Source organism: Malus sylvestris, chromosome 1 (genome assembly GCF_916048215.2).
Source record: "Malus sylvestris chromosome 1, drMalSylv7.2, whole genome shotgun sequence".
Lineage (NCBI taxonomy): Eukaryota > Viridiplantae > Streptophyta > Magnoliopsida > Rosales > Rosaceae > Malus > Malus sylvestris.
This window is the reverse complement of record NC_062260.1, coordinates 22,282,251-22,309,887: the sequence shown is the minus strand read 5'-3', so window position 1 is coordinate 22,309,887 and position 27,637 is coordinate 22,282,251. Positions and strand designations below refer to the sequence as shown.

General features: G+C 39.4%; 2 protein-coding genes, 1 long non-coding RNA gene and 1 pseudogene across 6 annotated transcripts; 3 read left to right on the top strand and 1 right to left on the bottom strand.

The window, feature by feature from the left end:
- The first annotated feature begins 3,092 nt into the window (after positions 1-3,092).
- On the top strand, positions 3,093-7,334 carry LOC126626622 (uncharacterized). Its single transcript, XM_050295999.1, has 3 exons — positions 3,093-4,338; positions 6,197-6,739; positions 7,005-7,334. Exons 1-3 carry the CDS (start codon positions 3,481-3,483, stop codon positions 7,116-7,118), a joined length of 1,515 nt encoding a protein of 504 aa, XP_050151956.1. The 5' UTR covers positions 3,093-3,480; the 3' UTR covers positions 7,119-7,334.
- On the top strand, positions 4,575-5,817 carry LOC126626635 (uncharacterized). Its single transcript, XR_007624749.1, has 2 exons — positions 4,575-5,003; positions 5,034-5,817. It is a non-coding gene; the product is annotated as an uncharacterized LOC126626635 (long non-coding RNA).
- A 914-nt stretch (positions 7,335-8,248) lies between the features above and the next one.
- Positions 8,249-10,730, bottom strand: LOC126626629 (thylakoid lumenal 15 kDa protein 1, chloroplastic-like; annotated as a pseudogene).
- A 2,065-nt stretch (positions 10,731-12,795) lies between these two features.
- LOC126595754 (ARF guanine-nucleotide exchange factor GNOM-like) lies at positions 12,796-25,989 on the top strand. Of its 4 annotated transcripts, none has more exons than XM_050262244.1 (5): positions 12,796-12,955; positions 13,077-13,198; positions 13,755-14,519; positions 21,598-21,660; positions 21,807-25,989. In XM_050262244.1, exons 3-5 carry the CDS (start codon positions 13,848-13,850, stop codon positions 25,485-25,487), a joined length of 4,416 nt encoding a protein of 1,471 aa, XP_050118201.1. In that variant the 5' UTR covers positions 12,796-12,955; positions 13,077-13,198; positions 13,755-13,847; the 3' UTR covers positions 25,488-25,989. The 4 variants fall into 4 exon arrangements, with proteins under 4 accessions (XP_050118201.1, XP_050118112.1, XP_050118259.1 ...); XM_050262155.1 differs by having other exon boundaries at positions 13,751-14,519; XM_050262302.1 differs by lacking the exons at positions 21,598-21,660; positions 21,807-25,989 and adding an exon at positions 14,728-19,125 and having other exon boundaries at positions 12,797-12,955; positions 13,751-14,582.
- Positions 25,990-27,637: the final 1,648 nt, after the last annotated feature.

Genomic DNA, 27,637 nt, shown 5'->3' with positions numbered 1-27,637 from the left:
TAATTAGACCCTTGTTTAAACAATTGATTTGTTACATTTGGTTGTTGGGCTTCACATTTAGTCGAACACACCCTGATAATGTGAAGGAATTGAGATATTGATCTCAAAACCATTTAATTGGTTGACGTAAAGTATGCGTGGTTGTTGAGTTTCGCATTTCACATATGGATGAACATGTTATGATATCTTGACGACAGTTAAGGTTGAAATCTTAAGAGCATGTAACTAATCATAATGCAAAACACATGATTATTAAGTTTCACATGTGAGTGAAAGTGGTCTACATTGATTAGTCCTTACAAGTGACTAGTGCACATCCTTATAAGTTCTTACAATAATTTTTAATTATTTTATCACGGCAACTCTTTACATCCTACACCCGAAATCAAGTCCACGGTGCCGGAGTGGACTCAAAGTGTCATGGCCCACAGGGATAAGGCTACATATGGATTACCAATCAAATAGAAGTCAATACACTTCTTCACACTCTGGACCAAACAATTTCACTGAAATGCCTCTGTAATTAATACGATAGTGGTTAGAAAAAGGCTAAAACACCTCTGTAAAATCTTTCTTGTCTCCAAAAGATGGATTGACGTGGTCGCGACCAGCTGGTCCCCTTTTATTAAGAAAAAATTTTGAATTATGCAACCTTGGTGCTTGAGTGAGTGCTTTGTTAACTCTGACAAATACAAAACCATTATAATTTTAAAGAAAATTAATAGAAATGACTTAAAATTTTTGAGTTTTAACGATAAGGACAAAATAAAGGGTAAAATAAATAGTATCAAGATTGACTTTTTAATGTAAAAATATAGATTTTCGTTAAAGTGAACATTACCGAAAACTTTTCGTTAAATTTTCTTATATTTTAATCGTAGAAACAATTAATTAGACAATAATCCTGGTGTATGCGGAGACACGTGTACAGATTTTTTTATTAACCATGTTAAGGAATCGCCTTCCCTCATGATTCCATTTAGTTGGGTCCGTCGTCCTAAACACCTAATAAAGTAAAAGGGTTTGTTGCTGGGAAAAAGGACAAAAGAAGAACTAGCAACGGGAGATTTTTTAATATCATCGAAATACATAGTAATATATTACGTGTTACTATATAAATTATGAGATATATATGTTAAAAAATTAATAATTTAAAAAATAAAATATTTCATCACTTACATAAAAATACGTGATGTATTATCCGTATTCTCATCATAATAAAAAATTTCTCACTAGCAACGAGGTGGCATTCTCTCTCTTCATCGAATCTGTCTTTTTACTAAGAATTAAAGACTTGCTTGTGTTGGGTGGGTGATGAGGGTAGTTCACCACAAACTCCATCAACCTCTAATGTAAAAGAAAATCCATTAAAAATCTTTCAAATTGGTCAAATTTGTTGGAGAATAGGATTTCACATTGGTCATATGACAAAATAATATAAAATTAATATATGAGAGTTTCTAGCCCTAGTATTACCGAGACATTTCGTGGTAAAACTCAATACTTAATAATAGGTGGTTAAGTTAAGATAATATCGATGATACTGGTGGCTGATCATGCTTAGGCCTATAAAGTTTCATATGGTACCAGAGCAAGCTATTTTTTCGACATGTCTTGGGCCTAATTTACTGAGCTCGAATTTGCCTCATTAAGTTGGGCTTTCGAAAAGTTGCACTAGCTCAAACTTAAGGATAATAAATAATTAGGCTTTCGAAAAATTACGTTACCCCTAGTACTTGAATGATGATCAGGTTCTCGAAAAGTTGCGTTAGCTCCGGTATAATGACTTAACTAGTTTATGATGTGGGAATTGGTTTCCTTTGTAACCCTATGTAGGGTCACTCGTGAAGAGGCATGTTGGAGAATATGATCCACATCGGTTATATGACAAATTTTATACAATTAATATATTAGAGTTTTCACACCTAATACCACCAATGCCTTTTATGCTAAAACTCAATACTAAATAATAGGTGGTTAAATTATCAGTGATATTGATAGTGGACAATGCATGGGCCTATGAAGTTTCACATGATTGATACCAAACTCATAACTTAAGTCGTTCAACGTTTATTGCTACACCGAGATTCATTTTAGACTGATTTTTTTTTTCGAGTCGTTCACAAACATGCGAACATAAATGACCAATGATGGTTAAAACTTCAAAGTATCGTGCGAATCTTGGCCGCTTGATGGTAATAATGTTTAAACCAAGAAATTGAGTGTTTAACATTTAAAAGTCAAAATGTATGTCATATGTTGTATTTTCTCTCAAAAGAATGTCCATGTCCATAAATGCCGGTTGCTTATTTTACGTAACTTTTTGTTTTCGCCAATCATATGACTCATGTTAATATGTTAAATTTGAAGTTTTAACTGGCAACTATAAAAAATCATCATGAAATAATGCATGACGATTTCTTTGAAATATGAACCACAATTCCCTCGACAAAATTGCTAAAATACAAACTTATTTCCCAATTAATTACATACCCTAAAAACAAGACAAATTAAGGGAGTGTATTCAATTGATAATTTGAAAGACTTTAATAGATTTATAAATTCATGGATTTTTATGAAGTTTAATTTTGTAGAGATTTCATATAAAATTTTGATTCAATTTCCTTGAAATCTCATAGGAATATGTGAGATTCGTGGATGCTTAAAATATACTACGAAATCTCTCCAATTCCTCTAATTCCTCAACTTTCTCAAATTTTTTAAAATCAATTTCTAATTGAATACACATGGAATGTTATAAATTTATTTAAAATCCTAATTGAATACACCTGGATTTTTAATTATTTTAATAAACTATCTTAAAATTCTAATTGAATACACATTGAATTTTAGAAAATCACTTAAAATTCTGATTGAATACCTTTAAATTCATTAAAAGAATTAAAATTCTTCAAAATCTAAATTGAAGGTAAACAAAATAAAATATCTAAAGTGGAATATACACTGTACAAATTTCTATATATTTTCACTCCGCATCTCATATTTTCCATATTTACAATATTTACACCTATCAAAAAAATCGAAAGCAAATGAACGACACCTCTAAAATTGCGTACAAATAGTTACCTGTGCCAGCAGAAATTAACCAGGCCAAGGTATCCCATCTCTGTAAAACTGTAAACAGTAAGAGCCAGCTTTCTCACTCCTCCTCCATATATTTGCTTCTTTCTTCGTCCCACAACCATTTCCCCATACTTTCTCTCTCTAAAACCCAGTTGTTCTTACTATTTTTTCTTACGCTTTATCATTGTGCCGATCATTCCCACTTCTCCTCCTACCCTGACCCTTTCATCGTCTCTCAACGAGAAGCTCTCTGATACCGGAGAATTTCTGGGTTTGGGTGTACAGGAGAGATTTTCTGCAGTCCGGGGCAATTTCATAAATACCCAATTCCCCGGGGACGTCCACAGTCCAAATTAGAACTTGTGCAGGGGGTTTTGGGTAAAAGTGAGAAAAAAAATGCAGAAAACGAGTCCGACTGGGCTGGACAAGCTCAAAGCTTCCAACTTGTTCGCATTCCCGGAAAAAATCGGCTACTACTTGGCCCTCTGCCTGCGCGTGGGCCTCCTCCTATGCCTCCTGGCGTCGATTTCACTCGCGCTCTTCTCCGCCTTCTACACCAAGTCACACTGGTTCCCCATGCCGGACTTCACCCGGACCCGAACCGACTTCATAGCTCCGGGACCGGGACCCGGACCCCAACCAGAACCCGAACCCAAACCAGAACCCACCAACACCTCCCACATTCTCTTCGGCATCGGCGCCTCCCTCACGACTTGGCACGACCGGAGCCGGTCAGGGGAACTCTGGTGGGACCCCAACACAACCCGCGGTTTCGTATGGCTCGATGCGAAACCCAAAAACGAAACGGACTTCTCCGGTTCGATTCCGTACCGGGTGTCGGAGGACTGGACCCGCTTCAGGTACTCGAGTTCGCAATCGGCGGTTCGTATCGCGCGGATTGTGTACGAGAGCTTTAAAGTCGGGCTGCCCAACGTGCGGTGGTTCGTGATGGGGGACGACGACACGGTGTTTTTCACCGAGAACCTGGTTTCGGTGCTGGCGAGGTACGACCACGACCGGATGTACTACATTGGCGGGAACTCGGAGAGCGTGGAGCAGGACGTGATGCACGCGTACGACATGGCGTTTGGCGGCGGCGGGTTCGCGATCAGCTACCCCCTCGCGGCGCGGCTGGTCGAAATGATGGACGGCTGTCTGGAGAGGTACTACAATTTCTACGGCTCCGATCAACGGGTGTGGGCCTGCGTCAGCGAGATGGGTGTGCCGCTCACTAAACACGCTGGGTTCCACCAGGTACGTCGATACTTTTCTTGCTTTGTTTTTTGGTTACACGTGGCGGCGTTTGGTTGTTTTACTTAGCAGCCAGGGGAAAGGGGTGGCGGAATACGGAGGCGGTGGGTCAACAGTTTTTGGTTTTGTTCGTGACGCATTTTTTAACGGCAAATGTGGGCGGGTCATTGGGTTCGCGCCACGTGTGTGGAGTAGAGGACGGGTTTTTGAAATTTGTGTTGGAGGACCAAATGGTGAGCTGCCACCTTACCTCGTCAATCATACTACAAAATGGTTTTAATTAATTGACTCAAGAGTCAAATTTTTGGAAAATTCAAATCAGAAAATTTGAAATGATTAGAACTAAAGTTTATTGGTGAAGTGATAATTCTCTCTGTATTTAGAAAGACTAAAACCCTACTTAAAAGTTTTCAAAAAAAACAAAAACAAAAACCCTACGTTAAAAAATCTTCATGTAGCTCATTCGTATAAAAAATCTTGGTCCCGTCCTTATTTAGACAGGATTGACTCGGAATTGAAAACAAATTTAGTAGTCTTATTCTTATACAAATGTGACAAAAGTATGTGCAAAACGCACTAGGTTTAGAACGATGTGGATTCTCTTATTGTTCCTAAACTATATTATTGTTTATATTAAGGTCCTAAATTATATTATTGTTTACTTTAAGGTCCTAAACTATATTATTGTTTATTTTAAGGTCCTAAAGTATAATATTATTATCATGACACGTGGCAAAGCATGCCTGCAATGCGATGTTACTGTTGGTAGGTTTTATAGTTACTCTGTACGAATAATATTTGATTTTAAAGAGAAGAGATCCATCTCTTCCACCAAGATTACCAGATCAAGTGATCCAAATCTTTGAAATTTTATCCAACGGTTAAAAATTATTATAACTTTTAAGATGTCAAAACATATAGGATGTTTGATGAAATTTTAATGGTCCGAATCACTTGATCAAATCTCCTTGATGAAAGAGATCCGGACGTTTTTAAAAGCTGCATGCATGTGTTTGGATTGTCGACGTCGTGTCTCATAGCAAAAAGTTGAATACGTGTCCTTGAATTTACATTTTTTTTTCTTCACAGGATTACTTTAATGAACATTCTGTTTAATTTATTGTGACAAAGATTAGCGTTGGTGGCCTAAATCTCTCTCCTCTGTCTTTAAGCAAGCAATTGCCTTTGATAGACATGGAATACGCATCGTTTACTACACCTGTTTTTGTGGCGTTTATGGCGCCATGGAATTGGAAAAAGTTGGTAGCTATGCTCCCACCCGCCAGGTGTAAAGAATTCCACTCCACACTTTTGGTGTAAGAGTGAGGACATTTCATAGTTTCATACACCGATATCTTAAATCAATCTTGTACCATCGCACTAACACGTGAAAAAGTAAAAATTTATGTAGGTTTGAAATAAAGATAATCGTATATTTTATATGTGTAAGTTTGTCTCATAAAACACTGATCGTAACAATAAGTTAATTGTTCGTACATGTGATACTGACTTTGTCAAAATGTTTTGGAGGTTTCTTTGGTGGCTCCGGTGACAATACCGGGTCATCTTTGTCCTTGTGTACTGCCCACTTAAATTTTTCCAACCATTTACGCAAGATAGTTGGTGGGTGAGTTTTTGATAAGGCTGTAGTAGCTTTCACCATATAATTGTATGGTCGAAATTAAGGTTGTTAGGTTTTAAGAAACCCATCTTGTATGGGATGTATAATCTATTTTGAAATACGGTTATTTGGTCTAGTAATACTCGGTCACAATACATTGTTCCGTCAATATTTTGTCATTGTTGACTATAGAATATGAATGTGACCCGTTTGGTTTATTGTAATTTTTCCATTTTTCAGTTCGATATCAGAGGGGACCCCTATGGTGTCTTAGCAGCGCACCCATTGGCACCACTAGTGTCACTTCACCATCTGGACTCCATGAAACCCATGTTCCCAGACCAGACCCATTTAGACTCACTCAAATCCCTTCTTCGTGCATACCGGGTCGACCCGGGCCGGATCCTACAACAGAGCTTTTGCTACGATCACCGGCGTAAATGGTCAATGTCCATTTCATGGGGCTATACCATTCAGCTTTACCCGTCATTGATCGGAGCTATGGATCTTCAGATGCCATTGCAGACGTTCAAGACATGGCGGAGCTGGAGTAATGGACCTTTCACGTTCAATACCCGACCCGTGAGTTCCGACCCGTGTCAGCAGCCCATCATTTACTTCTTGGAGCAGGTTGCTGTCGGCAAGAGTGGGATTGTGACTATTTACAAGAGGTTTGTGGCCAATGAGGGGAACCAATGTAAGCAAAAAGAGTATGCCCATGCAATGGCAGTGCAGAGGATTGAAGTCTCCTCAGAGAAGATGGACCCTCACTATTGGACAAAGGTAACCCTAGCTCTTTTCACAATGATAGTATTCCTTTTTCATACGTATGGGTCCTACATATGTGTTGAGTGTTACACAAGGAAAGCTTCCATGCATTAGGACGTCATTGTGACAGTATCACAAGTCAATTACGTATATTGTGTTTTAGTACGATGTGATTAGCTTATAATACTGGCCTAATCGTGTAACGCATTGGATTAGTGCATGTCTTTTGAGCTTAATTTCGTGATTAGTGGCCTAATTAAAGGTTGTGTTTTTTTTGTAGGAAGAGGCTCCACGAAGAGAGTGCTGTGAGATTAAGAACCGAGGAAGCATAAAGAATGGAGGCATGGGGCTTAGGATTAGGGCATGCAAACCCAAGGAGTCAATTACTATGTAGATGTTTAGGAAATTATGCAATGCTGCACTATAGAGGCCACTTTTTTGGTTTGGGGGGCCCCCCCGGGGGGCCCTTATTAGCATACTACTCATATAGATCCATTCAGCCGGTCCACTTATGTAACAAATCAAGCAATAATACGAAGGCTTAGATTAGTTCACACATATAACGCAAAATTATTGCGTAGTAATAAAATGCAGTCACTTGATATACTTAGTCTACTTGTGCTTAATGATGATGAACGACAAATCTGATATATCCAACAGACTCGTGATTTGCACAATAATTAGTCGACGACTTCGTGTCATTTTTCTTTGTCCTTGTACGTGTGAGTGATGTGTCAATTTTTCAAAGTTTAACGGGGGTGGCTTTTTAGTTTCAGTGGTGGTAGAGGAAGCACTAGGCTCATATCAACAAGGGTTAAAATTGCACTTGCAACTTGACCAATTGTAGCAAGACACACACCAAATGGCCTGAAAGCAGCCGCACTAGCAAATGAAGAAGGGTACGATAAATCCACAACTTTCCCATCCACTCCAAAACTCATTGCATTTGTCTACTCAAAGGGTGAAAATAAGGAGAAAAAATTGAAAAAGAAAGGTTGAAAGCATATTTGGTGGTTTTGAAAGGTCTACGGACAAAGCAACAAAAGGAGGGAAAGGTAAAGGAAAAAAAGGCAGTGGAGCTATTATGATTGAGGGAAAAGTTTACAATTTGTAATGATAGGAGGTTGATTAAGTGCTAATGGGGAATTAATATATTGAAAGCAAAACAGACTGGAATCGATCAAACGTTGTGGATCAGTTGAATATCATCACTACACCAAGCATTGGGTTAACATGTTTAATGTGGTTTGCTATTTGATAATCTCTCAGTGGAGCTAATCTATTTGGATAAAAGTGATGAGTTAAGACGCAAAAGCATAATATGATGATCTCACTGAACAAAATAAGTGATAAATTAAGACGTAATACCTGGTGAAAGCTGAGGCCAATAATGGTTTACTTGTCCATGGGGAGAAACAATGAACAGATAAGAGTTCAGCGGACTGCTCACCTAAGCCTCCGACAATGGTCATTAACACAAAACCGAAATTTCAGTGAATGTAATAGGCAATACCAGGTAAAAGGTACAGAAAAAGAAAAGATAAAAGTGTTTATTTTAGATCGTAGCTGGTTGGAAATAGTTGTGTGTGTTTATGTATACATCTGAACAAATGGAAGGCACAATTACTTACATACCATACAATAGTTACTTCACATTTAGTAACAAGCTCCATTCATGAAAATTGCAGCTTCTGCAAATCCAAATTTTCTCTTTAAAATGTAATCCTATATTTTATCAATGATCTATTAATTGCAAAGCAAGTTTTCGCGTGTTGGATTCACCCTGTTAACAAAATAGTGGCTTTACTGTAAAACTGAGCAGATTTGTGAAGATAAATGCATAGATATAAAGTAATCTTTTATTCTTACCGATCAGCAACTTTGCAAAGATATTCACGTTGATCTTCTCTCAAAGGCACATCTGTGAAATCCGTCGACACAGAAGGCAAATTATCCAAAATCGATTAAGTTCACTGGATTGTAAGTAACACCGCCTAGAAAATATTCACTCTATGCTTGGTTCACCCCCAACGAAATGGAAACATTCCATTATCTTCTTTTTTTCCACGGAAACTGGCCAAAGAAAACTGAAGCTACTCTGGAGACTGGAGAGAGAACTAGACAGTACACCAAGAAGAAAAACTCATATTTTTTTTTTGTTTTCTAATTTTCTATCTTCACTGTAGTATTAAACTAGTTCGCATAGATTGGAGTCAACCTAGTGATGAAATCTCCTAGCGGCAAGTGTTAAGTCAAGCTATAAACAATGTTAGCATTAAGCAAATTTCCACATACCTACACCCATGATATTTGACCTTTTGAAAGATGTGTTGCCAGTGGCATCTGCACCTTCCAAGTTAGCGTTGCTCATATTTGCCTGCAGAAGTGGTACATGTGTGAGTGAGAAGTTAGGACTGAGAAACACTATGATAAAAATTTCTTCATTTTTTTGCTTGAACATCAACTGTTACTACCAATGAATCCCAGACAGGATTCTCTCATCCTTCAGCTTATTATTCCACGTCGTAATCCCATAACTCTCCGAAATGGGAGCTTCAGACGCATTGTCGACACATATTAGTATATTACTGAAAATTCCAGTCTATCACTCTCTCTGCAATTTTCACCATTTAGTAATTTACCAACGAAACTGACAGCGGAGCATCTAAATTAGGGTTCTTATGAATCAAAATGTAAACTAAATGTTCCATCAAACTTCACCTTTGTCACATTGGCCAAGGAAGAGTCCAGAGCTCTTAGATCTGCATCAGAAAGATCAGCCCCTGGAGAGAGAATATCATAGTAAATAAAACAACGAATTCAAGCCAATGCATATAAAAAGTTCCTTCTTCCTTGTCCTTCCTAAACATTTGAAATACGCACCAATGTCATTCGAAGATTACAGCATTTGTGATAATAAATTGTTGAAAACATATGTACCTGTTAAATCGGCATCAAAGAAGCTAGCACCTAATAACTTGGCGCCTTTGAAATTCGCTTGCCTCAACGTCGACTGCGACAAAATCAACACACACAAATTCAAAATCTTCGAATGCAATAAACATCAAACACTTAACATTTCACAAAATCGATTGATTTTGGACAGTTTTGAAGTCTTGCTTGATCAAGGTATTGCCGCTAAAGCCCTTGCCAGTGAGGTCCTGGCCCCTAGCCACCTCCTAACCGTATGGACCTCCACCCTTTCATCAACAACGAGACGGTATTTAAGTACATTGATTTATTTTCCGTCACTTTCTCGGGAACCAAACAGATTATTAGCATTCAGGATTGAAGCCTTAGCTTAAAGGCGAGTGCAGGATCGGCTACGAACACAGCAGCGGAGAGCAGATCAGGCTCGCCTTGCAAACGGACTCTCCCAGCGACAATGTAGAGCTTCCAGCAGCTTCGAGGCGATTTTTTACTACCTGCGAAAGAAATTTGAAAACTGAGAAATCATCAGAGCGAATTGGCTGACGTACGCGAGGTGTGCGCAGCGCGCAATATGCTGAAATGAATAAGAGAAAGGGGACGAAGGGCGGAGGGAAGGAGACGAGGTGCTCAGTGTACCTGGGGCGCAGGATAGCCGGCGGAGAGAGGGAGGTGTTGGCGGGAAGGGTGAGGTTTGTTGGGGAGAGAGGGAGGGTTTTGGTGGGAGCTCGGAAGAGCACGTGGAGACGTTGAGAAGCGCCATTTGCGAATTTTCAGTCGGAATTTTTATTCCCTTGCTTTTGTGTCAGCGGATAACGGTGAGATCTGAATTTGGATAGGAGGCAGATTCTCTTCCCTCCCCCTTTCACTTTCCGTCCCTCCTGTTTTGTGCGATCAAATTAAATCACGTTAATATTATATATATATTTTTTATAAAAATAATAAGATAAAAATAGATAAAATGTTAACGTGACTAATCCTTACCGCACAAACAAGAGACACGAAAAATGGGAGGGCAGAGAGAATCTGCCTTCAATATTATGGGGCCGGGGTTTCTGCAAACTTGCTCACACCTATCAGTGAGATCCCCATATCCTACGATTTGAATTTTGAAATATAGTTTTTATCTATTAATATACAACGACACAATGATTGAGTTATTAGGTATTGACTTGCCAATTAGGTACGTTGAATGTAAACATCATATTAAGAGCAACTCCACCCATGGAACCCTCATCTTGACAATCCACTATTGAATCCACCATATTGAATAATAACCGTCTTTAATGAATAGTAACTGCTATTAATGAACAGTAATTACCATTTGCATCTCTATCCTTAGAGCCCTCCCTCTGGCAATAGGCAATAAAATATTAGTTTTTTTTGTTTGTTTAAATAATACAAAATAAAATTATTTGTAATTTCGGATAAGATTTTTTAAATCGTTCTCGTTGCGCCACGTGTCATTTTATAAAAAAAAACAATTATTTAGCGATAGAGTTCGATAAGATTTTTATCCAATATCATCGTGCCACGTGTCGTTATCTTTTGAGAATCTTTTATGATAGATTTTGATTAGATTTTGAACTCGTTCAAAATTGCGCCACGTGTCATTATCCGAAAAAAGATAATTATTGGAGATCGATTTTGATAAGATTTTTATCCAATACGATCGTGCCACGTGTCATTATCTTTTCAGAATCTTTGAGGATAGATTTCGATCAAATTTTTAACGAATGATGGCATGCCATGTGGCCTCATCTACAATCCGATCCTTTCTGAATCGTCTATATAATCCACCATCCATCCTCACAAATCTCACACCAATTTTCTTAACATCTCTATCTCATTATTCATAGTTTCTGCTTCTTCTTCACCATCCATCCTTACAATGTCTTCTTCTTCATCAAGGATGAAGTGGGAAATCGATCAGTAAGAGGAAGAATTGTTTAACCAATCTGAAAGAATGTTCAACCTTCAGATAGCCGAAAATGAGATGGAAGAGGATTTTTTCCATTTTTTAAAAAAAAAAATTTCAAATAATTAATCTCTGCCATTGGATTTTAAAAATTTTGAATTCCAACACTTCAGATTGTGCCACGTGTCACAACAGTAACTTTTATTAATTTTAAAACTATTTTTTCTTTATTTATAAAGCATATTAATATCGACCATTGATCTCAGATCGAACGGTTGATATTAAATAAGATTTTTTTTATTTTTTTACCGTTGAGATCCAACGATCCAAATTAAGGAGCCGTTGAAATCGAACGAACCGTGGGAAGTCACGTGGCTTCCCAATGGTAACTGAGACCACTGCAAAAGTGGACTGCTTTTCTGAAAAGCTGTCGGGCGGCGTGCCCCCACGTGCGAGTGGGGTGCACGCGCCTGACAGAAAAAAAAAAAAAAAGGTTTGGAGCTCGGGCTCACGGGCTATCAAAAGTTGACAAGCCTTTTGCTCGGGCCTTCTCACCAGCTCGGGCTTTTCAAGGCTGGAGTTGATTCATAGGGCCTCGGGCCCTTTCCTCTCCCCTGGGCAACTCTCATGGCTGGAGCTGCTCTAATAAGTGGAAATGAATATCATATCGTAATAACAAATCTTATTTGCACACTTGTTAAAGATACTCATTTATATTCATTTTTTTTATATATTTGAATAAGCAAATTTTGTGATAACACGTATTTTGTCTTAGTTGTATGGTGAGTGCGGTTATGTTTGGATCGATTTTAGTATTGCAAAATTACAACTCAACCAATTAACGTTAAGCGGTGCAATACAGTTTAGTTTAAGCTAAACGAAAAGAGAAGCCAAATAAAACCTCGTACTTATAATCTTATGAAGTGAAAGTCATCAACCTAAGAATGTTAACTATTTTTAAGCACATATAAGGTCAATATTGCATATGTTATTCCACCAAGTAACAAAGTACAAATCCTATATTATATTAAAGGTTCATGTCAATGTGTTAAATGAAACATAATAGTAAATAGTGACATATACTATTTTTGATACATATGATATTATTTACAACAAGAATATAAATCAGACAAACCTCCCAATGATCTAGATATATATTTATAATAATTTGACGAGAATCGAGTTTAAGATATATGACTTACCGCTATGTAAATACTGATCGGCATCAAAATGTTATTATTATTAAAACACAAAAATAAAACACGGTGGTGGACTCATCTTCTTTTCCTTGTTTACTGGCAGTGTACTTTCTTCTTCTTCATTTCATTTGTTTCTTCCCCTAGATCCTTGGCCGGACTCCTCGCTCTTCCATTTTTCCAAGCAAGGTAAATTCTTCTCTCTCACGTAACTTCACTCGCATGGAATCTTCTTGGCATATCAATTTTTTATTTTTTATTTATTTTTCTGATATTAATGGATCGCACGGTCCGCCGGATCTGTTACCAGAGAAGCGGAGCGGTCGAACCCGAAGCTTGCAGTTGGGCTTGAACCGGAGGGGGAGAGGAAGGAACCGGATTGGGAGGTGTCAGGCTTGGGATCGCAGGCGAGGTTGAAGGCAGGACTGCTTGGTAAGTAGCCAAACGAAAATTTGGAATTTGAGTTGTTAGTCTCGGACAAATCAGATGCTTGGAGCACATTTGGCGTCCGAAGTTCGGATTCGGCTTTTGAAGGGCCAATGTCGAGATCAATGGAACCAAACAGAGCCAATTTTGGTTTACTTTTTCTTGGGGCGAGCTGTTTAGTGTTGTTTTAGGTTTTAAGTTGTTTAGAATCAAATCTTTAGTTTTCGAATGGAAATTGACTGCGTAATTCTCCGTTGCGTGAAAGCTTAATTTTGTTCAACTCTTAAGTTGGAATTTATGTATGAAGTTTAACCTATGTTTTTATTAGTGAAGGTAGTGTAGGTTTTTTGTGTCATTTATAGTGTGTTTAGATGGTATGTGTACTTGTAAAGACATTTAAACTACAGAGCGAGACGGGAAGTTATGGTTGTTGAAAATTAGTAGGAGTGGTTATGGGAGTCTAAATGTCTGCATATGATTTGATTACGAATGTCTTGAATTATGCCTCTCGATTAATTGTTATACATCAGTTAGCTTACTTGGTATGTTGAATTTCAGTTAGGTATGCGTTGCCTATGCTTCTTTGCCTTCTCTATATAGAAGCTGGTAAATACAGCTAGAACTTGGGTTCTGTTCAAAAGAATATTGTTCAGAGATGGGGCGTCTAAAGCTGCAAACTGGCATCAAGGCAATTGAGGAAGAACCCGAGGACTGTGAGGCAGCCAATTCAAATAAAGCTACGTTGGCATGCATCATCAATTCAGAAATAGGTTCGGTATTAGCGGTTATGAGGAGGAATGTAAGATGGGGCAGTCGTTATATATCCGGTGATGATCAGCTGGAACACTCTTTAATCCAGTCTTTAAAGGCATTGCGCAAGCAAATTTTTTCATGGCAGCATCAGTGGCATACCATTAATCCTGTTGTGTATCTCCAGCCATTTTTGGATGTGATTAGATCTGATGAAACTGGTGCACCAATCACTGGTGCTGCTTTGTCATCTGTTTATAATATCTTAACACTTGATGTGATTGATCAAAATTCCGTAAATGTTGAAGATGCCATGAACTTGTTAGTTGATGCCATCACTAGTTGTCGATTTGAGGTCACCGATCCTGCATCAGAGGAAGTGGTACTGATGAAGATACTACAGGTTCTTCTGGCTTGCATGAAGAGTAAAGCATCTGTTATGTTGAGTAACCAGCATGTTTGCACTATAGTGAATACGTGTTTTCGTATCGTTCATCAAGCAGGAACAAAAGGCGAGTTGTTGCAACGAATAGCTCGCCACACAATGCATGAACTTGTTAGATGTATTTTCTCACACCTTCCTGATGTTCACGACACTGAACGTGCACTGTTAAATGGAAGTACTACAAGAAAACAAGAGGTACTGTGACTATCAAAGTTTACATGCATTAGGTCTTAGCCTAGATGTGATCTGCTGATTACGTAGTGTAAACTTATTAGTTGATACACAAGCGTCCAATGTCAAGAACTTGTTTGTGAATATGTGATGGTTTTTTCTTGTGCAGATTGCTGGGCTAAATAATGAGTATGCTTTTGGGAGTAGACAATTGGAGAATGGCAATTTGAGTTCTGGGTATGATGGTCAAACATTATCCACAAGTCCTCCCTCAAATGCTTCTTCAGGCCTGGTAGCACCTGGGATTGATGAAAGTGTACTCACGGTTTCTACTGAGAAGGAGGCTGTTCAATATGATTTGCATATCATGACTGAGCCATATGGGGTACCCTGCATGGTGGAAATATTTCACTTTCTGTGCTCTTTGTTAAATGTTTCTGAGCATATGGGGGTGGGACCCAGATCTAATACCATAACATTTGATGAAGATGTGCCTCTTTTTGCCTTGGTTATGATTAATTCAGCTATAGAGTTGGGTGGATCCCACATTCAGAATCATCCCAAGTTATTGAGTTTAGTTCAGGATGAATTGTTTCGAAATCTTATGCAGTTTGGTTTGTCAACGAGTCCACTTATTCTTTCAATGGTATGCAGCATTGTTCTTAATTTATACCACCATTTGCGCACTGAACTTAAACTACAGCTTGAGGCCTTCTTTTCTTGTGTGATTTTGAGGCTTGCACAAAGTAAATATGGAGCTTCTTATCAGCAGCAGGAGGTTGCTATGGAGGTTCTTGTTGACTTCTGCAGGCAGAAAAAATTCATGGTGGAGATGTACGCTAACTTAGATTGTGACATAACATGCAGCAATGTCTTTGAAGAACTTGCTAATCTGTTGTCAAAGAGTGCATTCCCTGTCAATTGCCCTTTGTCTTCAATTCACATTCTTGCTTTGGATGGCCTTATTGCTGTTATTCAAGGAATGGCCGAAAGGGTGGGGAATGGATCAGTTTCTGCACATACGCCAGTGAATCTTGAAGAGTATACTCCATTCTGGATGGTGAAGTGTGACAACTACAGTGATCCTAGTAATTGGGTTCCATTTGTTCGCCGGAGGAAGTACATAAAGAGAAGGTTAATGATTGGAGCTGATCATTTTAACCGTGACCCAAAGAAAGGACTGGAGTTCCTCCAAGGAACATATCTGTTGCCTGACAAACTTGATCCACAAAGTGTGGCCTGCTTTTTCAGGTACACTGCTGGGTTGGACAAGAATCTAGTTGGGGATTTCTTGGGAAATCATGACGAGTTTTGTGTTCAGGTTCTTCATAAATTTGCCGGTACCTTTGATTTCGCAGATATGAACTTGGATACTGCACTCCGACTGTTTTTGGAGACATTTCGATTGCCTGGAGAATCACAAAAGATACAAAGGGTGCTTGAAGCATTCTCAGAGAGATATTATGAGCAATCACCACTAATTCTAGCTAACAAGGATGCTGCGCTTTTGCTGTCATATTCACTCATAATGCTCAACACAGATCAACACAATGTTCAGGTAAAGAAGAAAATGACGGAGGAGGATTTCATTCGGAATAATCGGCACATCAATGGAGGCAGTGATCTTCCTCGAGAATTTCTGACAGAGCTTTACCACTCAATATGCAAGAATGAGATCCGAACAACTCCAGAACAAGGTGCTGGTTATCCTGAAATGACCCCAAGCCGGTGGATTGATTTAATGCACAAATCTAAGAAGAACACTCCATTTATCATGTCTGATTCCAGAGCCTACCTAGACCACGATATGTTTGCTATAATGTCGGGCCCTACAATTGCTGCTATCTCTGTGGTATTTGATCATGCAGAACATGAAGAGATTTACCAAACTTGCATAGATGGATTTTTAGCCGTTGCAAAGATATCAGCATGCCATCATCTTGAAGATGTCCTGGATGATCTGGTTGTATCTCTCTGTAAGTTTACCACCCTTTTAAACCCATCATCTGTTGAGGAGCCTGTGCTAGCCTTTGGTGATGACACAAAAGCAAGAATGGCAACTGTGACTGTATTTACAATTGCCAATAGGTATGGTGATTACATTCGCACAGGTTGGAGAAATATTCTGGACTGCATCTTAAGATTACACAAGCTTGGCCTTCTTCCAGCTCGTGTGGCCAGTGATGCAGCCGATGAGTCGGAGTTTTCAGCTGACACAGGGCCTGGGAAGCCTATAATAAATTCTCTCTCTTCTGTTCATGTATCTTCCATAGGTACTCCTAGGAGATCCTCTGGATTGATGGGTCGGTTTAGTCAGCTCTTATCTCTTGAGACAGAGGAGCCAAGATCGCAGCCTACTGAACAACAACTTGCTGCTCATCAACGCACCCTTCAGACAATTCAAAAGTGCCATATTGACAGCATATTTACCGAGAGCAAGTTTCTGCAGGCTGAATCCCTCTTACAGCTTGCACGCGCACTGAATTGGGCTGCAGGACGACCCCAGAAAGGGAATAGCTCTCCTGAGGACGAGGATACTGCAGTTTTCTGTTTGGAGTTGCTGATTGCTATTACCCTAAATAATAGGGATAGGATTGATCTTCTTTGGCAGGGAGTGTATGAGCACATATCCAACATTGTTCAGTCAACTGTGATGCCTTGTGCTCTGGTAGAGAAGGCTGTTTTTGGACTTCTTCGGATTTGCCAGCGGCTGCTTCCCTATAAAGAGAACCTTGCTGATGATCTCTTGAAGTCCCTGCAGCTTGTCTTGAAGCTTGATGCTCGGGTTGCTGATGCTTACTGTGAGCAAATTACACAGGAAGTCAGTCGCCTTGTGAAAGCAAATGCCTCTCACATCAGATCCCATGGGGGGTGGCGCACAATTACATCCTTACTCTCTATCACAGCCCGGCACCCTGAAGCTTCTGAGTCTGGGTTTGACGCACTGTTCTTCATTATGTCAGAAGGAACCCACTTGTTGCCGACCAACTATGCTCTCTGTGTTGATGCTTCGAGGCAGTTTGCAGAATCTCGCGTTGGGCAGGCAGAACGATCTGTTTGTGCACTTGATCTTATAGCAGGTTCTGTTGATTGTTTAGCAAGGTGGGCCCGTGAGGCTAAGCAAGCTGTGAACGAGGATGAAGCGGTGAAAATGTCTCTGGATATTGGGGAAATGTGGTTCCGACTTGTTCAGGCACTAAGAAAAGTTTGTTTGGACCAGAGAGAAGATGTCAGGAATCATGCTTTGTCTTTGTTGCAGAAGTGCTTGACTGGAGTGGATGGGATCCCTCTTCCACATGGTGTGTGGTTACAGTGCTTTGATGTGGTGATTTTCACAATGCTTGACGACTTGCTTGAAATTGCACAGGGACACTCCCAAAAGGACTACCGCAACATGGAAGGCACACTTATCCTTGCCATGAAGCTCTTGTCCAAGGTGTTCTTACAGCTACTTCCTGGCCTATCACAGTTAACAACCTTCTGCAAACTATGGCTGGGTGTTCTCAGTCGAATGGAAAAGTATATGAAGGTGAAAGTTAGAGGGAAAAAAAGTGAGAAGCTTCAGGACCAAGTACCCGAGCTACTTAAGAATACCTTGCTTGTGATGAATTTAAAGGGAGTGCTCGTGCAAAGGAGCGCTCTAGGAGGAGATAGCTTGTGGGAACTGACATGGCTACATGTCAATAACATTGCGCCATCCTTGCAATCTGAGGTTTTCCCTGATCAAGGTTCAGAACAGTCCGCGACTAAGCTGGGTGAAAACGGAGGTCTAGTTTCTGAAGAAAAGGGTAATGTACTTCCAACTGAAATGGCCTCGACAGAAGTTTCTGGCACTGCAGGTTAGCATGTTGTATGGTTGTTTGCAACTAGAACTGGTCCTGTTCGTGCATGTTAATAAGCACGCATGATCCCGGATTCTGAATAGTTATTTTAGGAGGCATCTTGTTGTGAAATCTTTATCTTGCAGAAACCGGCAGAAGACATCTTTGATTGTTTTCTGTAGAGCTGCTAGATGTGGATTATTACAGAGGGTGCTGCTATACATACTGGTTGTTTGAAAAACCAAGCGGATTGGTCGTTTCTTTGTACTCATCTTCATCTTCCTTCAACCGGTGTCCTCAACTTCGCCTCCAGATACTTCTGTTGCAGCGTATTCCCCGGATAAATACTACTTTTTGTCTAAAGGTAGCATGTGTGTTTGGCCTCCTAGGCGGTTGCTAGTGAATCCTTCTATATTTTGTACTGCCTTGTTCATCAATGTACAGAACTCGACGATTGCTGCTTCTAACTAGTATTTGTACTCGGCATCTAATCGTGCCATGTTTGACATAGTTTGGAGTTCTTGCATCGCAAATTGCCGACGTTTTGTTGCGAAAGTTGGTATTTGCTGATGCATTGTTGAGCCTTGTGTAAGAGGAGCATCCGATTACAGGTTCATGTGGTGTAATATAGTCTTCCCCCATCATATTTGTCATTTAACCTTTCATCTTCTTCTTGTTCTCCCCCTCCATCCACTTTTGGACCTTAATGTAATCAATTTTGAATTAAACTTTTGATGCTTTCAGAATCAAGCGATGTTCGAATCTAATTTAAACTACGAGGAGATGGATTCATACTTGAGTGTAAAAGGCGAGCACACTGCTGTACATAACTTGGTTTCCGTAATTCCTTGTAGACTTCTTGAATCTTAGCAAATATTTTAGGGAATTTTAACGAAAAGCTCTCGGTACCGTTTACGTTAACGAAAAACCACATTTTTACGCTAAAAAGTTAATCCTGGTACTATTCACTTCACCCTTTATTTTGTCATTGTCGTTAAAACTCAAAGTTTTCAAGTATTTTTCATTAGTTTTCCTAATATTTTATCTGTTTTTTACCCAATATACAACAAAGAAAACAATTTTTTAACCAAGAAAAATCAAAGCAAAAACTTGATAGTTTAAGAGCTTTTGTCATTTGATAAAATATCTTTGAAATAACTAAAAGTTTGTTTGGAAGTGCTTTTAAAATGATTAAAAACACTTTAAAAAAAAGTTATTGGATTTCAAAAGCACTTGAAAATTGAAATGCTTCATGGAAGAAGCACAGAACATTGTGCCATCCTTGCCATCTAAGGTTCTCTGTGATCAAGGTTTAGAGCAGTCTAAAACTAAGCTGTGTGAAAACAGTGGTCTAGTTTCTAATGAAAAGACTGATATTTCTTTCAGAAAGCACTTCAACGTGTTTTACAAGAATTTACTTACGTTTTTACTAAAGATTGATGCTCAAAATATTTTCACCAAAAATACTTTCAATCATTTTAAAAGTATTCACAAAAACTCTTCCTTGATGCCATCTCTCTTTGTTAGTCACCTTTTGAGTTTGTAGAGCAATATTTTTTTATTTTCTATTTTTTGATTTAAACGAAAATACTATTTTGATGGGAATCAAGAAAAATGAAAGAAATCAGACGGTCCACATTTGAAGAGTGTCTATATACTGGAAGATCTCGTTTTTATGCCCCCCAAAAAAGAACGGAACGTATTTGTTTACAGTTCAACAGCCGATCTGGTACCAAAAGTGGGTTGGTGAACGGGTCGAACCAGAAGTTGACAATTAGGGCCGGCAACCGCCGCGAAACCGGATTTCAGAGGCTTCCGGCATGAGATCGCCGTCGACCTCGAAGGGAGGAGAACTATCGGGTAAGTACCCAACTCAAATTCCCCTTTTTCTCACCCAAATCTGTGGATTCGACATTGGAAGCGCCGCGCCAATGACAAGATCAATACGAATCTCCACCTTCTCTTCCCCCTCTCTTTCTCTCCCGTTTCTTTTTGAGCTGATTAGCATTTAATTTAGTTTAAAGCTTTCTAATCATCAAATCTTGGGTTTTTAGAATCGAAATTCTCGAATAATTCAAGGCTGTGCGAAGCTTCATTTTTTCATTGTAGGATTCCATTGAATCTTAATTTTTGTTGTTATTGTTGTAATTTGTTTTCAATTGTTGGTTGAGATTATGCATGAATCATACTTTTCTTGTCATTTCTTTTAAATTTTGTGTTATGCAAATAAATATACTGTATTCCAAGTTATGGGTGTGGAATTGGGTAGATTGGCAATGAGTGTGGGTCGTGGGAGTGGTTGTTCGAATTTGGGACTAATAGCTGTGAACTTATGGCCAGTTTCTTTGTCTGCTTATGATATGATTGGGGGAGTTTTAAATGTGGCTTCTTGATTTCTGGTTCTTCAGCTTATTTGATGTGTTGAATTTCTACTAGGTATGCTTTAGTAGCTTCGTAGACCGTGAAGGTATGCAATACCTTTAGACTTGTTTGCTTCTGTGCGTTGAAGTTGGTAAATACCGAAAGAACTTGGGTTCTGTTGAAAGATGGGGCGTCTGAAGCTGCAAAGTGGAATCCAGGCAATTGGGGAAGAACCTGGGGAATGTGATGCAACGTATCCTAATCATGCTACTTTAGCATGCATCATTAATTCGGAAATAGGCACTGTATTAGCGGTTATGAGGAGGAATGTGAGATGGGGAGGACGCTATATGTCTGGCGATGATCAGCTGGAACACCCTCTAATCCAGTCTTTGAAGGCACTGCGCAAGCAAATCTTTTCATGGAAGCACCATATGCATTCCGTCAATCCTTCTGAATATCTCCAGCCATTTCTGGATGTGATTAGGTCGGATGAAACTGGTGCACCAATTACTGGTGTGGCGTTGTCTTCTGTTTACAATATCTTAACACTTGATGTAATTGATCAAAATTCCTTAAATGTTGAAGATGCCATGCACTTATTAGTTGATGCGATCACTGGCTGCCGATTTGAGGTGACTGATCCTGCATCAGAAGAAGTGGTATTGATGAAGATACTGCAGGTTCTTCTAGCTTGCATGAAGAGTAAAGCATCTATTATATTGACCAATCAGCATGTTTGCACTCTAGTGAACACATGTTTCCGTATTGTCCATCAAGCGGGAACAAAAGGTGAGTTGTTGCAGCGTATAGCTCGCCACACAATGCATGAACTTGTTAGATGCATTTTCTCACACCTTCCAGATGTTCAACCTGCTGAACGTGCATTGCCAAATGGAAGCAGTACCATCAATGGAGAGGTACTACTAATATCAAAATTGACGAGTATTATTCGGTCTTAGCATAGAGGTGGTCTGTTAATTCTCGAGAGTGAAACAATAAGTTGTACTTGCGGATGTCCAGTCTTAAATACTCTTCTTATTCACGAATTTTTGCTGTTGTGCAGATTGCAGGGAAAAATAATGAGCATGCTTCTGGAAGTAGACAATTGGAGAATGGCAACATGATTTCTGAGTTTGATAATCAGCTATTATCTACAAATCCTGCTTTGAACACTTCCTCAGGTCTTGTAGAATCTGGGATGGATGAAAAGACAGCTGGTGCTTCTAGTGGGAAGGAGGCTGGTCAATATGACGTGCAACTCATGGCTGAGCCATTTGGGGTTCCCTGCATGGTGGAAATATTTAACTTCCTGTGCTCTTTATTAAATGTGGTTGAGCATGTAGGAATGGGTCCCAGGTCTAATACCATAGCTTTTGATGAAGATGTACCCCTTTTTGCATTGGGTTTGGTTAATTGTGCTATAGAGTTAAGTGGGTCCTCCATTCGGCATCACCCCAAGTTATTAAGTTTGGTTCAGGATGAATTGTTTCAAAATCTGATGCAGTTTGGCCTGTCAACAAGTCCACTTATTCTTTCAATGGTATGCAGCATTGTCCTCAATCTGTATCACCATCTCCGCACTGAACTTAAGCTACAGCTTGAGGCTTTCTTTTCATGTGTGATATTGAGGCTTGTGCAAAGCAGGTATGGGGCTTCTTATCAGCAGCAGGAGGTTGCCATGGAGGCCGTTGTGGACTTCTGCCGGCAGAAAACTTTCATGGTGGAGATGTACGCGAACTTGGATTGCGACATAACATGCAATAATGTCTTTGAAGAGCTTGCTAATCTGTTGTCAAAGAGTGCATTCCCTGTTAGTTTGCCTTTGTCTTCAATTCACATTCTTGCTTTGGATGGTCTTATTGCTATTATTCAGGGAATGGCAGAGAGGGCAGGGAATGGCTCAGTTAGTGCTGTTCAGGCTCCCCCCACGAATCTTGATGAGTATACTCCATTTTGGCTGATGAAATGTGACAACTACAGTGATCCGAATCATTGGGTTCCATTTGTTCGCCGAAGAAAGCACATAAAGAGAAGGCTGATGATTGGAGCCGATCATTTTAACCATGACCCAAAGAAAGGGCTGGAGTTCCTCCAAGGAACCCATCTCTTGCCTGACAAACTTGATCCTGAAAGTGTGGCCTGTTTTTTCAGGTACACTGCTGGGTTGGACAAGAATCTTGTTGGGGATTTCCTGGGAAACCATGATGAGTTTTGCATTCAGGTTCTTAATAAATTCGCTGGTACCTTTGATTTTCAAGACATGCATTTGGATACTGCACTGCGACTGTTTCTGGAGACGTTTCGATTGCCTGGAGAATCACAAAAGATACAAAGGGTGCTTGAAGCATTCTCAGAGAGATATTATGAGCAATCACCACAAATTCTTGCTAACAAGGATGCTGCTCTCCTGTTATCATATTCAATCATAATGCTCAACACTGACCAGCACAATGTTCAGGTGAAGAAGAAGATGACAGAGGAGGATTTCATTCGGAATAATAGACACATCAATGGAGGTGATGATTTACCTCGAGAATTCCTTTCAGAGCTTTACCACTCAATATGCAAGAATGAGATCCGCACAACTCCAGAACAAGGTGCTGGTTATCCTGAAATGAACCCAAGCCGTTGGATTGATTTAATACACAAATCGAAGAAGAGTGCTCCATTCATTGTATCAGATACCAGAGCCTACCTTGACCAGGATATGTTTGCTATAATGTCAGGCCCCACAATTGCTGCCATTTCTGTGGTATTTGATCATGCAGAACATGAAGAGATTTACCAAACATGCATTGATGGATTTTTATCTGTTGCAAAGATTGCAGCGTGCTACCATCTTGAAGATGTGCTCGACGATCTGGTTGTGTCTCTTTGTAAGTTTACAACCCTTTTAAACCCATCATCTTATGAGGAACCTGTTATAGCCTTTGGTGATGACCCAAAAGCTAGAATGTCAACTGTGACAGTTTTCACGTTTGCCAATACATATGGTGATTACATTCGCACAGGCTGGAGAAATGTTCTCGAATGTATCTTAAGATTACACAAACTTGGTCTTCTGTCGGCATTTGTGGCCAGTGAAGCAGCTGGTGATTCAGAGTCTTCTGCTGACACAGGTCATGGCAAGCCCATAACCAATTCTCTATCATCTGTTCCTATGCCTCCTGTGAGTACTCCTAGGAAATCCTCTGGATTTATGGGCCGGTTTAGTCAGCTCCTATCTCTTGACACAGAGGAGCCGAGATCACAGCCTACTGAAGAAGAACTTGCTGCTCATCAGCGCACCCTTCAGACAATTCAAAAGTGCCACATTGATGGCATATTTTCAGAGAGCAAGTTTCTGCAGGCTGAATCCCTGTTACAGCTTGCACAGGCACTGATCTGGGCTGGAGGACGACCCCAGAAAGGAAGCAGCTCACCTGAGGATGAAGATACTGCAGTTTTTTGCTTGGAGTTGCTGATAGCTATTACCCTAAATAATAGGGATAGGATTATGCTTCTTTGGCAGATTGTGTATGAGCACATATCGAACATTGTTCAGTCTACTGTGATGCCTTGTGCCCTGGTAGAGAAGGCTGTTTTTGGACTTATTCAGATTTGCCAGCGGCTGCTTCCTTATAAAGAGGACCTTGCTGATGAACTCTTGCGATCATTGCAACTTGTTTTAAAGCTTGATGCTCGGGTTGCTGATGCGTACTGTGAGCAAATTACGCAGGAAGTTGGTCGCCTTGTGAAAGCAAATGCCTCTCACATAAGATCACCATTGGGGTGGCGCATAGTTACATCACTACTCTCCATTACTGCTCGGCACCTAGAAGCTTCAGAGGCTGGATTCGATGCACTGTTCTTCATTATGTCTGAAGGAACTCACTTGTTGCCTGCCAATTATGTTCTATGTGTTGATGCGTCAAGGCAGTTTGCTGAGTCTCGTGTTGGAGAGGTGGAGCGATCTGTGTGCGCACTGGATCTTATGGCAGGTTCTATTGATTGTCTAGCAAGGTGGGCCTGCGACGCTAAGCAATCTATGAATGAGGAAGTAGCTCTGAAAATGTCTCAGGATATTGGGCAAATGTGGTTGCGGCTTGTTCAAGGGTTGAGAAAAGTTTGTTTGGACCAGAGAGAAGAGGTTAGGAATCATGCGTTGTCCATCTTACGGAGGTGTTTGACTGGAGTGGATGGGATTCCTCTTCCACATGGTCTATGGTTACAGTGCTTTGACATGGTGATCTTCACAATGCTTGATGACTTGCTTGAAATTGCACAGGGACACTCCCCAAAGGAATACCGCAACATGGAAGGCACGCTTATCCTAGCCTTGAAGCTCCTGTCCAAAGTTTTTCTGGAGCTACTACCCGAGCTATCACAGCTAACAAACTTCAGCAAACTATGGCTGGGTGTTCTCAATCGAATGGAAAATTATATGAAGGTGAAAGTTGGAGGGAGAAAATGTGAGAAGCTACGGGACCAAGTGCCGGAGCTACTTAAGAACACCTTACTTGTAATGATTTTAAGGGGAGTTCTTGTGGAGAAAAGTGACGGAGGAGATGATAGCTTGTGGGAGTTGACGTGGCTACATGTAAATAAAATTGCTCCATTATTGCAGTCTGAAATTTCCCGTGATCCAATTTTAGAGCAGTCAGATACTAAGCAGCAGGGTGAATCAGGGCGAGTTTCTGATGCGACGGGCACTTTAATTCCAACTGAAACAGCTGCTGCTGAAGGTTCCAGCAGTGGAGGCTAAAATGCTGGATAGTCTTTGCAACTGGATCTGGTTTTTTAAGGCATATTAGTAAGCACACATGGTCGCGACCATTGAGTAGTACAGAGGGAGGTGGTCTTGTTCTGGCAGGCGACCTCTTAATTTTGGCCGTATAGCTGCAAGATGCGGGATTTAGCACAGTGGGAACTGCTATATCTGGTGGTCGGGAAACCCAAGCAGATCGAACTTTATCTTAGTAATCATCTTCAACTTTCTTGATATACTATCTTCATCTTTACCTCCTCCATCTATAACTTTGTTGTCTAAAGATGTCATATATGTCGTGTTTTGTAGTAGGGTACCTATGCCCTTATTTTAACTCCCCACACCCTAATTTTTTGTTGCGTCGAGAAAATCCGGAAGGGAATGATTCATTTCTTGCCAAAGAGAAAGGTGAAATATTTTGTTTGATTTGTCGAACAATGTACAGAACTTGATTGCTAGTTTAACTAGTACTTTTACTCGGGCGCGGTACCGTTCTTTGTGCTTGTGTTTGACATTGATATGTTCTGTTTGATGAACTGCAAGTTCGTGACATCGTCGGGATTTTGTAATGGATTTCTGAGAGACTATTGTGTTTACCAGAGGATCTGTTTTTGTAGGCAAAATTCTTACCTGATTTCCGCTGGTGATTTCACCTTGCTCATATTTTTCGATTTTATGTTTGAAGGACTAATTGCACATTTGCCTTCCAAACATGAAGGGTTGTTCCGTTTTTTAACCCCGATTTTTGTTTTTTCTCCCAAGTTGGCCTCTAAAATATTGAAATTTGTAGAATATGTTGGAACGTAAAATTGGGAAGTAGTAAATTCTGGTCTTCAAACTGTAAAGGTCAACAAATTTGTATTAGAAGAGATATTTACACTATGTTTGGATAAGGGAAATAAACTTGAGATTTGGATAAAAGTCAGAATTTATAAATTGACATGCACTAATTTCCTTATTTGGATTCACAAATATAGGAATTTAAATTTTCCGCGTGGAAAAAAAACTTGAAATTTGGGACCTCAAATTCCCAAATTTAAATTTTATGTAAATATGTGTCATTTCTCAATTTATATGATCGAGAGCTTAAAAATAACAAATTCTGTAATTAATTTCATTGTTCTTTTATGTTAACAAACAAGAAAATTCATAAATTATAGAAAATAAAATCCCGTCAATTTAATTTTCATCATTTTAAAATTCCTGAATAATTTTAAACTTCATCAAACATAATGTTAAAGAATTTGTCGGAAATGCTCGTAATATCGTTTTAAAACTAGGTTTTTTCGTAAGAGGGAGGAGTATAAACAACCATGGATAACTGAGCTTGTTCGGCAGCTGCATTTTCTCACCCTTCTCCATCCACTTAATTAGCTGACGCAGCGACTCCATGCACACAAGGCTTGAAAGTTTGATTGCTTTTTTACAGGCTTAATAGTAGATCGAATTGTTGGGAATTTAAGGGTTTGAGAAAATGACCTTTTGTTTTGTATGGAGTAATAAGTAGGTTTTGCGGGATATTAAAATCGTAACAATTTATGTTTTATATTAGCTTGACTTTGTTGCTATCTGTTACATTGATGATGTGATAATATAACGATTTCGGATTTCAATTTTGAGTTGACATAGAAGTTACCTTTACACTACGTTGATGAAAGTTATCACGAAACATTAATTTTTATCCAATTGATGTTTCGTATCCCTAAACGACAATTAGATGCAAAGTTTGATCATAATGGCGCAAATGTAGTTTATAAACAAGTCAAACATTTCACACTCGTCACCGTAACGGGAGAATTAGACAGTCAAATAGACAAGAAAAAAAATTCCAACTAGTGCAATTTTGAAATCTCATGAGCAAATAAAAAATTCTTGATACTAAAAGATGGGTTATTTTGAAAGATGAGAATTATCTTTCCTCCTAGTTTCTCTCTTCTTTTCTTTTCTTTTATTTGAACGGTTACGATTAAATCATTTTAATTTTTTATATTGATTTTTTTTTATAAAGATAAAGACAAAAAGTAAAATGTGAAAGTAGGGAAATTGAGACGGAAAGAGAAGGAAGATAATCTTATCACGTTAGGTTGGTACGAGTAAAAATGCTTTAGTAGGCCAGAGAGAGGGTAAAGGGGTATATACTAGAAGAT

What these genes read in the sequence shown, in the direction of transcription:
- LOC126595754 (XM_050262244.1), top strand. Translation starts at nt 13,848, where the DNA reads ATGGGGCGTCTAAAGCTGCAAACTGGCATCAAGGCAATTGAGGAAGAA. An exon ending in TTAGATGTATTTTCTCACAC is followed by an intron (nt 14,520 to 21,597) that starts CTTCCTGATGTT and finishes ATTTTCTCACAC; the next exon opens with CTTCCAGATGTTCAACCTGC. An exon ending in GCAGTACCATCAATGGAGAG is followed by an intron (nt 21,661 to 21,806) that starts GTACTACTAATA and finishes GCTGTTGTGCAG; the next exon opens with ATTGCAGGGAAAAATAATGA.
- LOC126626622 (XM_050295999.1), top strand. Translation starts at nt 3,481, where the DNA reads ATGCAGAAAACGAGTCCGACTGGGCTGGACAAGCTCAAAGCTTCCAAC. An exon ending in AACACGCTGGGTTCCACCAG is followed by an intron (nt 4,339 to 6,196) that starts GTACGTCGATAC and finishes TCCATTTTTCAG; the next exon opens with TTCGATATCAGAGGGGACCC. An exon ending in ACCCTCACTATTGGACAAAG is followed by an intron (nt 6,740 to 7,004) that starts GTAACCCTAGCT and finishes TTTTTTTTGTAG; the next exon opens with GAAGAGGCTCCACGAAGAGA.